This window comes from Anser brachyrhynchus (genome assembly GCF_964034855.1).
Source record: "Anser brachyrhynchus genome assembly, chromosome: 2".
NCBI classification, from domain to species: domain Eukaryota; kingdom Metazoa; phylum Chordata; class Aves; order Anseriformes; family Anatidae; genus Anser; species Anser brachyrhynchus.
In genome coordinates, this window is record NC_137695.1 from 115,545,800 (window position 1) to 115,563,608 (window position 17,809).

Sequence of the window (17,809 nt, forward strand, 5' to 3'; positions counted from 1 at the left end):
GTTATTATTTCAATTCTACCTGACATTAGCGGGTATAAAGAATTTTGAAAATGACATTTATGATTAGATAATTGTAGTTGTTTTTATTTGTCTAGAGCAATTAAAACCTGGTACTTCAGGGCACACTGCAGGGGTAGAGGGAAGCCACCAGCCTTCCCAAACACAGATTTATGCAAACATAATTTTTCAGAGCAGCTGGGCTTCAGGTATCCTACACAGAGTAATAGCCCACCTAGTGTAAATCCACTTCCATGCTCCAGAAATTATTGGAGAAATTTTTGTCCTACATCACGTAAACTACATGGTGTATGGAATTACTGCAGTTCCTCTCTGGCATAAGGCTCATTTGATGCACTTGCTGGTGCCTGCTCTTGCAGAAAAGAAAGATTCCAGAGTCCGCTTATACAGTGCCCTTCATAAAGCTGCATAAATAGGCAAAGGGAAAATTTTCTAACTTCTGAAAAAATTAAAATTTTGAGAATGATATTTTCTTCTGTTGGCAAGAGTGTATACAATATTTTTATTAAAATGTTTATACTGGAAAATAATACTTAAAGAAAACTCATGTATTTTTCTTTCTATGTTAGAAAACGTTTAAATACTTTTGATTACTGATTTCCTTTTCCTTTTCTGCACTGTCTATCCTTCTTCACTCCTCCTTTTACCTGTTTCTCATTTTTGCCAAAGGAAAAGATCATGCAACTAGAAATGGGAAACTTTTTTTTTTTTTAACTTCCATATGTCAATAAAAATCACGATTGAAGATACCAATGTTTGAAAATGTACCATATGTTTTTGCATACGTTTTCAAAATAATTTTGTTGCTTTAAATGTTGGCCAACTCGAGTCTACCTTCAAGTGTCCAGGAGTTCTGCGAGGGGCAGAGCCAATCAGCTCATTCAGACTGCCAAGATGCTCCAGCTTCTCGATAGACTAAGGAGGCGCAGTACCATCAGAGGGACAAAAAGGCAGGCAGCCATCCTCTCCCACACTGAGTAGCTTCTGATGCTGGAGTCTTGTACTGCTCCTGTGTACCAGACTAAAAACTCATGATGGATTGGTGAAAATGCACACCTCTGAGCCCCCTTTTCCACCCAGCTTTTCTGCCAGGGCAACTGTGATAGCCTAAAGCCAGTATAGAATAATGGAGGAAAAGGTCTCTTCTTTTTCATCACTTCTAGAACATTGATATGTTCTTTGTTGTCTATTGTAAACAAAAATAATTAACATTGCTAATGACTTATAATTCAGCCTCTTCAGATTTCGTACAGTATAACCCTCCATTAAAAATAACAAGAGGCAGAATGATGTGGAAAATATGGTTCCACAGAGGTCTGAACTGTGCAGGTGATTTAATTTAAAACGGGCACATGATAACCTTCAAAATCTCCAGAGTAAAGTAAGTTACCCCATACATATAGTCTGCTCACGTACATAAGAACTACACACTGAATCCGTGCTTATTGAACGCAACAACCTGAAATAGTCACTGCATGCAGAGCTAACCATATCTGAAACTTGTGTCAGAGGCAGGGAAAATATACAAGCACCAAGATGCAGATAAAAATACACCTCTTGTTTGAACTCTGTAAGACCTGAGAAGTGAATGAAGAAAATTTCCTCTGACTTCTTTATCACTAAAGTGAGCTAGCCAAGTCTTTTTGTCTTCTCAACATACAAGTATTGGAATTTTCTGAGCAGATAAAACCCCCAGGCTTTCAAATCAGAAATGCATTATTGACTATTTAACGAAGGCAAGAGTTGAATCAAGCCTTTTGTGGCAGAATGTAAAGGAAGAGGGTTTTAGTCCTCAGCTTCAACAAAGTCTGCAGTCCTCGCCAAGACAAAATTCCTGTTGATCTCCTTGCAAATCTCACATATTCCTTCTTTATACATGGGAGCCCCCCTAACTTTGGTTTTATATCTTCCATCCATGCTGAAAGGAAAGACATTATCTCCACTTCTCTAGCAAATACTAAATGCAAACTCATGTTTCCCGTGGGGAAAAAATGTTCTTCTACCTTTTGTTTTTAATACTAGCTAAATAGTGAATACATAACTACAGTGGATTTGCTCTTTTCTGTCTTGTTTCAGTTTTGGTGTTTTGCATAGATCACTCAGCAGCTTCACATTTGTAGTCAGTTGTTACTACCCTCGTATATTGCAGTCTATAAAGCCTATAGCTGTTTAAAATTAGGTGATAGTTCACTATGGGAATGTTCACTGGGAACAGTAAGAGGATGTACAGCATTACAGCAAAGGGAAATAACAGTTTCATTACATACGCCAAAATAAGGCTGTCCTATGTCAGACAGCACAGCCTGTATAGGGAGAACATTTTTACTTTACTTCAGTTCCATTTTTCTCTTTTTAGCCAAATCCATTAAATGCAAATACCAGAAATCTGGCACCGGCAAATGTATTTGGGCCAGCAAAGCAATCTGCCAGTGCAGAGTGAGTTGCAAAGAGCAAGACCTCAGACGTAGGTTTGGAGTCTATAGCTGAAAAAAGCAGAACAAAATCAGGTCCTATTCAGCTTGAGTGGGCAGGAACCAGGCTGAAAATAAAATAGGAGTTAATAATATATTTTGGAGGAAATCACTCTGCCTTGTGGTTTGGTTACCACCTTGGTTTCATGGGCTTGGTGAATTGGGATTTAGGTAAGAGTGCTGTATATCTGGATTTGCCAATGGGAGCATAAAGCTGCTGTCAGATTCTCCCTGCCTTATAAAGTGGCCAGCTGGCAGGGCAGGTAAAATTCACCAGGGAAGTCTACATTCAGAGCAGACCTTACAATGTCACTCCTTCAAGATCCAAACTGCCATGCAGATTTACTACCACAGATATCTTGGCCTAGGACTGTGGCTTTTGTAGGAAAAAATTGTGGGAGAAAATCCACTTGCAGCCAGGAGTGAAACTTAATCCAACACAAGTATGAATTGAAATGAATAAAATATTTTGGGAAGACCAATCAGCAAAGAAATGCCACTACATCAAACTGTGCAGAACATTTCTGAATAGTGGGCTGGAGCAAATTTTCCTTGCACAAATATTTAAGTGGTGTTGGTCTTCTGGCTTACATGCTCTGCCTCTACTGGAGACACTCTTGGAGGAGCAGCTGGGGCTTATTGAAGGATCCTCCCCCCCAGCAGTTTAAAACCCATATATGGTGGGTTGGAGTGGGTGAACTATGGACTGGGCAGTGAATGAAAAGAAAAACATTTTTAAACTGCAGACTTATCTAGTATTTTAAAACAGTATAGTCATTTCAGCTGTACACTTCTGTATGTCAGCCAGTACACTTACTGTGACCACAGTCCGTAGAGAAGTTGTGTGTTCATGCATGCAGAATTGGAAAAACTACCTGTCAAAAAAATGTGATTTTCCCTGAACAGCAGGTAATCAGCATTCAGTAACAACCTTGTCTCGGCATGAAGCCTGATAGGAAACAGAGTGTCATAGCGGAGAAATAAGATAATTGAAAAGGAAAATGTTTTAGTACCCAGGAATTCTTTTGCCAGTCTCTCTGAACTAAATCTCAACAACTGACTGGCAGACAGTGTCTGCCAGTGTCTCTCTGTCAAAGGAATAGGTTGGCCCTGACCCTCTTCAGAAAGTGAGACACGTCAAACAAAAGACAACAAGACTCATCCTCATTTCAGCTCACAGCTATTAATTTTCCGGTGTCACTGCTCCAAATAACAGATGTGTAGCCAGAGCTGTTCCTGGATTCCAAGTGATGGGGACCAGTTTCCATCACCTTGACTCCTCTAATTACGCTGACAAGTCTCCTGAAATCTCTGCTGTGGTCCTTCATCTGAAACGAAAATGCAGATGAACTTCAATAGTGACTGTTGAGCTGAGTGGAATGAGAGGATTAATTAGTTGCACTTCATAAAACAATAAGATTAAAATCCATGAGTAACTGCAAAATGCAATTGGCAATAACGATGCAATCACCACAGTGCAAGAAAGACAGGACTGGTCCCAGCTATGTCACACCTGGAGTGAAATACATTTCTTGTACTAAGCTGATGGACCAGGGAAAAGTTGCTGTCTGGCTCTCAGCTCTGCTGGCCTGGGCAGCTGCCTCTTTTGTCTAGAGGCTGCAGCACCATCACAGGAGCATCACCTCTACATCTCCGGGGTCCAATGATCTCCTTGGACCAGGGCATCCTTCAGCTTGCTGGGGAGGGTTATGGCTAGCTCTGTGTTTTGGGTCTGTGAGGTATCCTGAAGAGGAGGGGGTTGTGCAACAGATAAAGCAGTTTTAATCCTTCCCCTCCTCAGCACACCCTGGAGCAATGCAGGATCTGGGCCATCAGTGGGGCAGTGCAGCCACCCAGCTGCTGCCCTGCACTCTGACAGCACTTTGGCACCACCAGGGCATTGTCCAAGGACAAAGGGTTTGCATGTTTTGACACGTCCCAGATGGTGCCAAAATACCATTATAATTTTAATATCATTCTGAAAATCCATGCCTTTCACTTCGAAATTGCTGTATTGAACAGTTTTGACATTTCTGACAGTGCTTTTGTCCCACCACTCACAAACATTCAGTGCTCTCACCTCACAGTTGCAATTTACAATTCACTGAAAAACATATCCCACACACTACGGTCTTTCTCTCTCCCTCTCTCTTTCTCTCTCTCTTCTTTTTTTTTTTTTTTTTTTTTTTTTTTGGTAGGTGAAGTCATGTCTTGGATCACCGTTTGCACTGCTGAAGATGCAGAACTGGTCCAAAGTACAGCTCCACAGCTCCCTCTTGCTTATGCACTAGACTGTGCCTAAAGAGCATATTTCTAGCCTTCCTAGGGGCACTAAACTAGTAGCATGTCAGCCATAGCTTTCCTGTTAAAAGTGCCTCTCTGCTTACCTTTTCTCTCCAGATGCCCTTTACCTAACTTTATACAAGCTGTGATAGGATGAATGTCACCAAATTCTTTGGTAAAAGCCCATCTCTAGGAAGAGACACATTTCTCTAAAAAGGGACAATAGCAAGAAAAGCATGTGCTGCGGTAATGCCTCCACTGCTTCTCTCTTCTCTCTACAGATAGTGTTTTTCTCTTTAAGGGAAAAAATAATGGGGACTGCCCAGCCTCCTTTCCAATCCCATTACAAGAAAGTGTCAGATCTTGGCAGATGTGCTAGAGAAAAGCTTTCACAGTACCTTGCTAAAATAAAGGCAGCAAGGAAAAAAAGAAATGTATAGCATGAGCCAGCACTGTGAAGGTGCTTCTGGCCTCCACATACCGGTTCAATTCAGGTAATGATTGGAAAATATAAGCCTTCTATCACAAAGGTTTAAAATTGCACAGAAAAACTGGGCAGTTCACAGGTTTCTATTCCTCTGCTGAGTGCACTGCAAATGCAAGGTGCCTGCTGCAGTTCTTTCCAGGGATACATCAAGTGGAGAGAAAGAAAGTACAAAGCTAATGGAAAGCAGAGAGCAGAGTAGAGAGGATGGAGGGAGCACAGCAGAAGAAGATGGATAAAGATATGTCTTCTGGCTGAGATGTGATGCAGCCAGCTAGTTAACTTGCTTTCTACAACCTCTGATGGACTCTCTTTCCACTGCAGGGACATCTCTGGCCAGCATATGTAATGACTTAAACGGCAAGCATAATGCTCCCAAAACATGATACATTGCCTGCTTACAGCACACACTTCCTCTTCACTGTGGGTATAGAGCAGAGTCAGGAGCAGCATGAGACCTCTGTGGCAGTGAGCCAAGGTTTGGTGTCCCCCACCTGGCTTTGAGACCCTTCCCATGCACAGCAGAAAGCAGTTCCCTACCCAAAGCTCACCATCCCCTATAAAACAAAACCATAAATGAGTGCAAGAGGCAAATACAGAGGGGAAGAAAGGGTGCTGTGATCGTGGAATGCAGGTGCACAGGCTTCTGCTTACTGCTCTTCTGGCTGAAGGATTAACTGTCCCCAGCCCAGAGCCACCAGCTCTACCCTGCTGTCGTAGCTTGGCCAGCTGAGCCCCCCTGGTGAGCAGTCCCTCACCCCTTCAATCCAAGCAAAGAGGGTTTTCATGCATGCTTTCAGTGCTAGGTCTTTGCTAAACTATGTGTATGCAATGAATTCACGCTGTTAGCATGTGAGCTCTGCCTTTCTTGATCACCAGCCTTCCTACCACGTGGGAATGACTTTCAGTCGCCACTGGTCAGGAGCAGACTTAAACCTTTCTGAGCAACTGAGTTCTCCCAGAAAAGCAGTGTTTCTCCTTGAAAAACCTTATCAGGCAGGCAGGGCCCGCCACATCTTCTATGCTATGTTACAGCACAAACCTCACTGGTTTGCCTTGCCATTTCTGCACTGACACCATAAAAATTAATTGTATTCACTGTATTTAAATACATTGCTGACAACAAAAATTATGAATTCATTCATTAGGTGAGAATAAGTTTTATTGTTTAATCTTTAAAAACAAATATTTTTTTTTCAATTCCAATAATCCAATGACACTTTCATCAGACCTTAACACATAGTAACACAGAGCCCCTGAAGCTGGTGACATTTCATTTACACACACTTTGCTAGCAATAACTGATGACTAACCCTGATGAACAACGGATGGGAAAATCCAAAGACTGGCAGGTTTGAAAAGTTTACTGGACATTGTGATTGCTACAGAAGAAGCTACTCAGACAAGAGGGAAACCTTCCCACACACTTAGTGGGAGCATTATCTGAGTGCACTGTCATTCCCAATGTCTAAGTATACGGAGATTTCACTGCAAAGGCATAATGTTCCTTCTGTTAACTTATAAGAGGAACTGGCATGGATTCTATAATGATTTTTAAAGCATTACATTTTCTAGTCAAAGATGAATGTGACTTTTTACACGCATCTTTTGCTCTGTACTCAGACCTGACAGCTAGGTTCAGAGAGCCCAATGCCAATTGGAAGGAACCTGAAAAGATACAGCTTTTTTTTTTTTTCCTTCACATTAAGTAATAGGCATTATGTAAATATATATTGACATATTTCCCAGGCTAAAAAAAAAAAAAAATTATCTCACGCGAGTCAGCCTTGGTTCCCACTACAGGGAACACAGAAATTAAAGTGACTGTAAATCCAGGCATGGAGACTCCAAACTTTCCTTCCTGATTTTCCTGTGTAGATTTATCAGAAAAATATATATTTGTGGTTTATGCTAATAGCTCAAAATATTATCTCACCATGTAGCTAACCAGCACCACGCCTCAAAGTGCAGTCACAACACAAAAAATATCCCCAAGTTTTTCTGATTATTTTAAAGACCTGTGTATTACAGCTGAGATTTCAAACGACACCATGGATGCCAAGCATGCAGCTCCTCTGCATAATGCGTATTACTGTTTTAGTTGTTGTTGTCTTTTGACAGTGTGACATTTTTAGTCTTTGCCAGTTAAAGCCTCCAAACATGCCTTTGTTGGTGAATCCTCCAGAGACTTATTCACATACCCAACTTTGTGCACTGACATCAATGGGACTTCGAGCGGGAAGGACCAGAGGACCTCTGAACATAGCTTCCAGACCTGTTTTCCAATGATTCACCATCAGGTCAACATTGCCTAAAGGTCTCAAAGCCTGATCCTACCTCATCTGAGGTCAGAGACACAGCAGCTGCAGTGACATCAGCCCTGAAGGAGTAGGATCCCATTTGGGCCCAGTTGTGGTCCCATATATCTTAGGAAGTTTTGGAGAACACACACACAAAGTCTAAGCATTCAGACTCCTGCTGTCTTTTCTGATTGCTTCTCCAGAGACCCTGAAGACACATGGTAATTTTGAGCATAGGGGGGTGTCTTGTTCTGTAATGCCCTGTAAACCTCTTATACTACTTATCCAGGTGGCTGGTCATGTGTTTTAAATATATATGCATCTGTGGAAATCCAATAAAATTCATCTTAATTATTGTTCATCTAGAAAACATGGAGGGTAAAAGGAGGTTGGGGGAGGGGGGGGGGGCAGAGACAGTGCGTGCAGTTTAAAAGCAGGGCAGAAAAATCTGTGATTCTGTGATTCTGTGAAAACTCTGCGTCCCAAGAAAATGCCAAATGTGCTCTATAGCAACAGAAATTCCCTTAAAGTGGCTACTTGGAGACTATTTCATGGAGTTTAACATGGCTGTCCCTTTTGCAACTAGGATCATTTTCTTCAAGTCACCACAGAAATGGCAGTGAAACACTGCTGCTGCATCACTGATGTTACGAAGATGCAGGTATTCCCCTGAGGCCTCCTGGGGAGCCTGGGACCCACTGGCCCTGCAGATTGGAGGCACTCTGGGAGGAGGACCACCTTATCTCCCAAGCTAGCCCCAGCTGGAGCACAAAGCTTTAACAACTTAATCAGAGGGCTCTGGCGTGTCCAAAATGAGAGCCTGAAGCCCTCAGCATGCCTTTGCAGTGGCAGAGGAAGTGGTGCTTTGTGCTGGCAAGCTGTGAGACAGAGCAGCAATTCAACCCAATCCTCCCTCACCGATAGAAGCAACCATTTCCAGAGTCCTTTCTCGGATACCATTTTGTTCTCTTTTCCTACTTCTTCCAGGGGAGAATAAAAAGGAGCAGAGAACACAGGAAAGAAGAGATGTGCCTGTTCTTGCTCTGCAACATAGTCTTTGTAAGGCAAGTTCAAGAATTCCTGAAAGACTGGGGTTTTGGCATGGGAGAATTATTACTGGTTTCAGTAGTTTGCACCAGCAGAGATTGTTGCCCATTATGCTGTTTCTTGGCAAGGTCTTCACCCCCCTAATTCCAATGTCCTATAGAAAAACTGGGAATAATGAACTATGTTCTAGGTCAAGTTCCTCTCAAATTACACCAAAAAAGGTAAATAAAGGCTGCATGCCATCTTCAAATTACCCGAAATATTGTGGTTTCGTTAATGTGGAATGTGGTCAGAACCTGCACAATCTCAAAGCAAGGAACAAACTGACCTGTGACTCCCAGAAAATATAACACATGGTTTCTCAGCATCTCTTCTTCAAAAATAAACTTTTCAGTTGGTAATTAACTTTTCAATTGTTACAATTAGAACAGCATGAGATTGGTCTTTTAAAGCTCTACATTGTGTTATTTGCTTTGAACATACAGGAATTAAAATACACAAAGTCTAGAAAGGGTAACACTTTACAGAAAACTTCCCCACAGATATTGTGTTCTCTTGAAAATGGGGTTGATGGAAGTTAAAACAAACAGGATTTGTCTGGCAGTTTTTGATGTGAATACAGTTATCACAATATACTTAAGTCAACATGGAGAGAGTCATATATCATTTATAGTATGTCCATGCTGTAGCATGTGCCCCATCAAAGTGTACATGAGAAAGAACAGGAAAATAGTGTATAAACTGGGATAATAGAAGGGCTCTTAAGAAGAAGCTACATTCATATGTCCAGTATAACAACATTGTTCTTTGATTCCTTCATATAAGCAGCTCTAGAGGTCTGTAAATGCACAATGCACAGGTACTGCTTCTAAGGTGATTTCTAAGTTTTCAAGTTCAGTGCTTTTTTCTCCCCGCACAATCACCTTTACCGACTTCTTACTGCCCTCCCTCATTTTTACGAGGAGGTTGTTCTCCAAGGCTGCGCTTTCTTGAGAAAGGCTTCCCATAGCACTTAGCTTCTCCTGGCAGCATTTTGGACAGCTTTTAAAGTATTCAAAAGTATCACCATGCTTTTCAGAGGGGAAATAAGAACATCCTTCCACAATTGGAAGAGCATTACATCTAGATTCACTTTTGACCTTAAATGTTCTCAAACCGGTGTTCAAAGTCAATCTGTATGTCTGCAGCATCTTGACACAAAAATAACTCCTGATGCATAACTGTCGAAGAACTTTGAAATCTTTGGCAATGGTACTTCGGAAATTGGGCTTCAGAAGAAGATAGATAACTGGATTGTAGAGTGTGGAGGATTTTGCAAAAACAGCTGGAATGGCAAAGGCTAATGGAGGAATCTTATCTATTGATCCAAATGCTGCCCACATGGCAATGATGGCATAAGGGCTCCAGGCAGCAAAAAACCCAATGCACACAGCAATACTCAGCTTGCAGGAGAAAAAAAAAAAAAAAAAAGAGAGAGAGAGAGAGAGAGAGAGAGAGAACATTGAATTAAAAAACTGCATGCATGAGAAAAACAGCTGTCAATATAGTATATGCATAAAAATACCACCTAATTGATCCCCCTTGTTAAAAGTCTCCCCAAATCTTCCATTATACCTCAGCTGCCCCCCTAATGCGTATTTGTCTAGCAACTTAACTCTGTGTGAGACTTGTAACTTTCAAAGTTTAAACATATCAGCTCTTACATTTATCTTTCTTTTCACTGAAGTGCCATGAAAATTCTTTTTACACCAAAAAAGGAAGCTAAACAAAAGAAAAAGACACTTTTCTGAGGAAGCTTTTATATGGATTGCAAAGTCATTTCCATCTACTTTCTAATTCATGAGTAATACTGGTTTTCCTGGCTAGGGAGTGTCTTCAACAATTTTATTTTTTGTGCTCATCTGGAGACATATATAGACAACAGAAAACCAGAATGATCCTGAAGGTGAATTAAATTCATTAATTTAAATTAACTTCTACCCACCAATTACTTGTCTTAGTAAACTATATCAAGAAAGTTTTAATAGACTTTAAAAAAAATCATTGTTTTTTTTTTTTGGTATAAATTATCACAGAGATATGTAAAATGCAAGAATAAATATTTAATCAGTAATAAACATAAACTCTGAGAAATCTGAAGTAAACTGTAAACATCAGCTTGTACAGGAAAACTAATCTGCAGGGCATTCTTCTAAGCGTGGTTTATAAATGAAGTGCATGAATATTTTAAGGACAGAAACAAGAATATTCATGCTCCTGTAGAAGTTTCAAAAGTCCGTGTTTGCCAAGAGCATGTATTTACAAATAAAGAAGGCAGTAGAGAATCCATTCCCTTTAGAGTAATACTGGATCCAAGCGAAGAGAGGAAAAGACATACAGAAAGTCCTTTTGCTTTCAGCTGCTAACTGTGCCACCTCCCTGAACTGACCTCTGCAAGTGGGAGTACAGAGCAGCTAACTAGCTTGGTTAACTGAAAATGCAACACTTTTCTCACTGAGGCTCTGGCTGTAGATTCAAGGTTGCAAAAATCATGTTTGTTGTTTGTTTTTTTTGTTTGTTTGTTTTTTAATTTTTATTGTGAGAGATCACATTGTTGTACTCAAAGTGAGAATGACAGAGAGAGGTCCTGAGCACTTAATATCAGAGGAAAACACATAAAACTCCTTTAAGGCATAGAGATCTACACAAAATACTATTATTTTCTCCCTGAGTTTAAGAGTTTCCCAAACTTTATTTTACAAGAAGAAATGCATGGTGATTGCCAAGAAATATATTACACGAGTTTTATGAGGAATGTCTGTCATGTATAACTGTTTGTACTATTAAGGTAAAATCTGTTTATGAATTTGTATATGTCTCTAGAAAGCCATCTGCTATAACAATAAAGGCACAGGAGAAATTTCCCATTTATGGGCAATATCCATTGGGTCACCTGAAGTCCAAAGCCACAGTGATTTGTCAGAATTAAGAAGCAAGGTATTTTGACAGAATGAGACTAGTTAAGAAAAGATGGAAAGAAACTTTATCACACATGATAAAGTGAACTTAATTTCTCTCTTCCCCTTCCACACCCTCCTACCCGCCTCCCCACCGAGTGCTTTATTTATTTACATCAGCTGAAGATCTGGCTCTACTTGTGGAAAAGCTAATGTCACAGGCATGGGTTTTGTAATCCTAAACTGTCCATGTCCATGGCATTCCAGGATGAAATGAAAAGCAATTTTTGTGGCAAGCAATGTGCCTTGGCCCTTTAGAATCACGTCAAGAAGAAATGGATGTTAGAATTGACTGGTTCATTTCCCAGATGGCTTATTTGTGGCAGCAATTAATCTCTGGGATTGTGATAGGTTTTACTTTGTTCCCGTAAAAAGATATTTGGCACATACTTTCAAGGAGCTCTCAGCCTACTTCCTGAACTGCATCAGTACCATTTTTACAGCAAAACAGGACATTCATGTTACGTAACCTCAGCTATCCAAAACTTATATTCTAGGTCTAATCTAGTCAAGGTTCTTTACAATGTCAAAGGAAAGAGAGACATATCACCAGAAAGCAATTGATATCATCCAAAGATGTATGTCTGTAATAGATGTGACAGAGTGCTCTAAGGTCCTTGTCATTGACAATTTTGAAGCTGAACTTAACTAATTTTAAGTGAAGTGCAACTAAGCAAAAGGAACTTCCTTTGAGACACTTGAGCATATCAGCTGTATATACATGCATGTAAAAAGAGACTGTTATTATTATTTATACTGTCCTGTCACATACTGAGAAGTCTAGATTTTAATAGAAAAGCACTTGGATGACACTTAATAATCTGCCTTTGGTAAGAAGTAGGAAGAGTGGGCTAACCAACGATGTCACCATGAGATGGCAAAGAATGTCAAGCTTTTCATAAACACAACAAAAGAGGAGAGTTATGGTGAGGCAGATATGGAGCAACTTTGTGAGCATTCACAAGAAACTCACAAAAGTGACAAACTAAAGGACACCTTCGTGTTCTTGTGAGCAACCAAAACCAACAGCTGAAATACAGAAGAATGACCAAAGGGTGGAACATTGCATAAACATACTAAGCCCTCAGAGACGTCCTTCAGTACACATTCGTGGAGATACGGTATATTTGTATAGCTGTATCATAGCTACTTCTGAGAACTTTTGTAGGCAATATGCGTTGGTTAGTTTTCCTAAATGATCAGGAAAAATTATTGAATGCACGCTATTGCAATGAAACTAGAGAGGCAGCAGAACAAAGTGAGAGAGCCATAATGCATGATTTCAATTACCCATATATAAACTAAATAATAACAGAAAAGCTTTGAAAGGAATATATATTTATTTATTTACTTATTTATTTATTTTTCCGCAAATTTCACTATAAGGAAAAGAGTACTTGTATTTCTTTTTTATTTTTTTTTTCCCCTTCTGGTTCATATTTTAACTTTGCTTCCAAAATACTTTCTTAACTCATTGCACAACACAGTGGCCAAAAGTTACCTAAAAACTTTAATGTCAGAATGGAAACAAAGAGACATTGGTTCTGTAATTCAGGCCTCACTAACCAATTAGAATATGTTAGGAAGAAAACTTTACCGCTGCAGCAGTTTATTTCTAAAGGTGAGTTCATTTTAACCAGAAAAGGTTGTTCAGAATAAATGATCTGTACATTCATTCTTAAATTTCATTAACTCAAAAAGTTTACTTATCAACTCCTTATACCAAAGAGAACTGTTCAAACATGAATATGAGTGTCACACTATATGAGAGGTCAACTACCCCATTTCATTACATCACTCTGTGATTGATCCAATTCTCTTTAAGCTATACTTGATGGACAGTTCTGGTCTTGGATGTGAAGGTCTTACCCCCTGAAGCATCACTACACAATGAGGCCCAGGGAGGACAACAAGCATGCTGGACCACAGAGAAGCCTTTTCATTATTTCACTCTAGGCTGTAGTCCAGATTTCCTCATTAAAGTGAGCAAGAGACATATTGGCTGATTTTAGCATCAACTTATAATACACAGCTGCCAAAATTGCAGTAGCAGCAAGCTGAGCCTTTGTAGACTATGAGGAAATCCAGCCTGAATACATGTGACTGGCTGAGGAACAATGTGAAGATGTGACCTAGAAAAATATGTGCAGGCCTCAAATAAAGGTGTAAAAAAAATATCTGTTATGGAGGCTATTCCAGAAAATACTAATTCTTTACATTCTGTAGAAAGTGCCATCAGTGGTTTACATCCAAACACCTTAGTGTTGAGAAGATATTTTAATGAACTATAATGAACTTTCTGTAATGTCTTTATTTTATCAAGGAAATACAGAGAAAAACAATTTCAGACCTATGAGCTATCTTTTTATTGCTGCACATATCTGTGGACATTTTTAACACTTTTTTTTTTTTTTTTATCAAAGCGTCTATCAAGAGTGTCCTATTGTTGCTCTGCGGCAGTATGAATAAAAGGTGATGCTTTCTTTTCACATCTTGCAAGTCAGAATTTTATTTTAATTATTTGTATTATCACTCAGAGATTTCACTGAGCAGGAAAATCATTAATGTCCTGTCCATCATACAGGCAGATAAGAAAAATACCTTCACAAGATATGTCACATCACCTATACACCCAGGGCCTATTCGGACTAGGATGTTTGAACTAGAACTTACGTAGTTTGGCAAGTATAAATTATTTCATGCAACATAATAATTTTTAAATATATGAGTACACCAATACAATAATTTTCCAGGGTAAGGCAAGAAGTGATTCACCTTTGCTCTGCCTCTTAGGTTAGACAGGATTCAATCATAGTTTGTGAACACTATGATCAGACATAGAGGAATTTTCAAAAATCGTTTTGAAGTGTGCCCTTGAGCATAGGCAAATCCCATAAACAAATACCTTCCAAAAATATCTCCCCAAGAAGGAAATAAACACAGTTACAACTGAAAAAAAAATCCTTTGTGTCTGTAAAACAACCACAAGGGCATTTTTCAAATACCAAATGTAATGGTAGTTGACACTCCTGAGAAATTTACAGTCAAAAATCTCTCCTAGGGAACTGCAACTGAGTTGGAACTTGGGAGAACTTTGTGGTTTGTAAGAAGAGCTTAACAACAAAGAATACAAGCTACACAGCATACACTGCAGGTAAACAGAAGAAGAAAACAGATGTGCCACACTTGCAGCATGCTATCAGCTTTGCAGTTAGCTCTTCAACTGGTGTGTGCCAGTTCGGCAACACAGCTTGGAACAAACCAGACTGTTGGCACAAGCTAAGGACCTAATTAAGCTATTTCAAACTACATGTTTATTGTACTTATTGGGTGAAATCAGCTTGCTGACACTTTTAAGTAAATGATTCTTCATGACCTCTTTGGAAGATAAAGCATTTTCCATATATTTGTGTCTATTTTATCAAGAAATTTCCTGATGTAAATTTATGACAGATAAAGGGAAAAAGCACAGCTAAGACCGTGTCAGGGTAATACAGAACCAGCTGCTGAGAGTGGGGACTTTCATGATCAGTAACAGCTTCTGCGTGCTCCAATTTTTGTTCCAAAAATACCTGTAAGCCTTCATCCAACCAGCATGAAATAGGATTAGGTTTGTCTAGGGTTTTTATTTCTGTATTTGGTCTTTTACAGACCCTGGAATGACTAGGGAAGTTTTTAATTTGCAGAGACGGATCTCCTTTTCTGGCATGGCAGTAGAGTCCCAATGATGTATTTACTCTCACTAAGATAAAGGTGATCGAGTCTTACTCTTCACCCTGTACAAAAGATGAAAAGCAATGCCTGAGATGTGAAAATAAAAGCAGTTTCTTACAGGGACCATTCCAAAATGTGTGCCATGCCTTTAAACACCAGAGAAAACAACAAGCAGGAGCGACTTGGTGGTGAGAACCTCTCACTCAGCCAGTCACCAGGTCACAGGGAGGTAGCCCTTCCTTCCTTCGTGTCAGCCTGCCAGGAACAGAGATTTGCTACTTGTTCCCACGTAATAAGGGGGAACTATGCAAATGTACAAATCTTTCACAGCTTCTCTCTTAGGATTACTGTAAATTTCTTTTATATGAAAGCACAAAGCTTGCAAGGGATAGTGGTTTAAAGTAAGCTGGAAAACAGACTTTATCAGATCATATATTTGGAAAACTAATTAAAAACTCGAACCATTTGATCACTATGTTTTTTATTGAAAATGTTATTACAACAGAAATATCTCATTTGAATCCTTGCTGGCTAACGTCTATTTCTGACTTCTGTATGTCTGAGTTCAGGAGCCATTCACCCCATGTTTTCAATAGAAAATAACAAAATGTACAAGCATATATATATGTACACTAAAATATTGTAATCGTAAAAGTAAAATTCGCAGGAGTACCTAAGGAGTACAACGTAACCATCTGGTCCTCAGTGCTGCAAGTCTGAATCATTGCTCGTCTTTCCCAGAAAGCTTCAAAAGATTGGGTCCAGTCTGTTCTGGCCAATAGAAGCAGATACGAAGCACAGGTACTTTAAAAGTGCCATCAGTGAATGTCACCCTGAACCTCATGCATACTTGTATCCCAAAGAAGAGTCTCAACAAGTCAAACTGCTTGTGCCATATAAGATGAAATCTAGAAATCTTGTGAATCAAGGGAGTTTTCAAAATTTTCATTTCAGCCCAAACTGTAGTCCCCTATCCTAGATTTAAACAGAAGCCAGAAGTCTCAATGAGCAATTTCTGCCCCTAATAAAGCAAATAGATTTGCCAAAAGTCAATCAAATCTTTCATTGTCATTCATTTAGTAACAGACTGCACCAAAAGGAGCATTGGAGACTTGAGGACAGGATGTGGTACTATCATGGAAGGGGTGGCCACAACTATGCAGACTTAAAACTTTCTCCTGCACAGTGTTACTAAGCTAGGAGCAATGGAGCAGGCTGTAAAGAAAACTAACTCCCAAAGACTCTTCCCAGCACTTAAGCTGTCTTAGAAAAGGATCTCCACCTAAAAGCTAATACACAATAGTGGGAGATGCTGGACACTAAGTTGAGTTTTTATAGTCTCATTGGCTATAATAAATTGTTAAATACAATAAGATCGGGGATCGTTGTCTGGATCAGACACAGACTAGTCACATCCACACTGCATGGTGCCCAGACTTGGTACTCAACAACAAACTCTTGTGGTGTCTTGGTGAAGGTAAGACATCATTACTGAGGGCTTGGGGTACATTTTTTCAGTACAGTGTTTCTATTGCAGGAAACAAAGTATTTGTTGTGTTTGTTTTCCTCCCTGCCAATCATATTTGGTACACTATCACTTGTCTTCTCTGTAGAACCTTTTGCTTACTTTGGCAGCCAAATGCCTTCATGTTTGAAAAACAGAAAATATTTGCAGCAAGTCCTTAGTTTTTCTCAATTTATTTATGTGGCATGATTATTGCAGCAAAGACCTATAAGATTCCTAGTTCTCAGTGGTTGCAAAAAAGGAACAATGGACTCTAGGAAGATAATTAGATAAGGCTATGGCAAAGCCAATAAAATGATACCTTCTTCTTTCCTTTCACTTTTAAAGTATTTGCTACGGGTAAAATTATTCTGCTGAGAATAAAAAGTTTTTCCTATAAATTGCTTCTGACAGGGTAAGTACAACTATTTTCAGAGTCTGTGAGACTTTGTCTAAATGCATAAGCAGCAAATTAATTCCTCTGATTCAAATATTTTTTTTTATGCTTCAAGGGAGACTATTACAACCTCTACTTTGTTTTTCTGCAAAATAATAAGCCACTGAGCTAGTGCACTGCTAAAATAAAGGAAGCAGCAAAAGAAATTAGAATTTCACAGGCTAAGCTTTGAAACTTCATGTCATGCATTTTACTTCTCCCTTCAGCCACCAAAGCACAAAAGAGTAAAAAACAGTAAAGTGCTGTTACAGTATCATGATTTAGAGAAAAACACCTGATTTATGTTGGAGTTTTCTCCAAAACAAGTCAACAGACCTCTTTCCAATGATTACCCTTCTCACAAGACCTGGGAACAGACCTTTACCGGCATGTTTTTTAAGCAATCTGGCATTATTATGTTCACTTATTCTTTTGTACTTAGTGATTTACAGATCTGCTCAGCTTAATGGTGCTGAGTTGTGCAAGACTCACGAAGGTAAATCTTCAACTCTCTTGCTAAAATATGGCAAAAAATGTTATTAATTTTATCTAATTC

At 39.4% G+C, this 17,809-nt stretch overlaps 1 protein-coding gene across 9 annotated transcripts in view; it reads right to left on the reverse strand.

The window, feature by feature from the left end:
• Positions 1-6,409: 6,409 nt before the first annotated feature.
• Positions 6,410-17,809, reverse strand: part of LOC308189629 (opsin-5-like) — a 67,352-nt gene continuing 55,952 nt past the window's right edge. For all 9 annotated transcript variants that reach the window (XM_080579834.1, XM_080579832.1, XM_080579835.1 and 6 more), the window contains one exon: positions 6,410-10,045. In XM_080579834.1, coding sequence (XP_080435960.1) covers positions 9,434-10,045 — 612 coding nt within the window. In that variant the 3' untranslated portion in view covers positions 6,410-9,433. The remainder of the gene's footprint in view (positions 10,046-17,809) is intronic.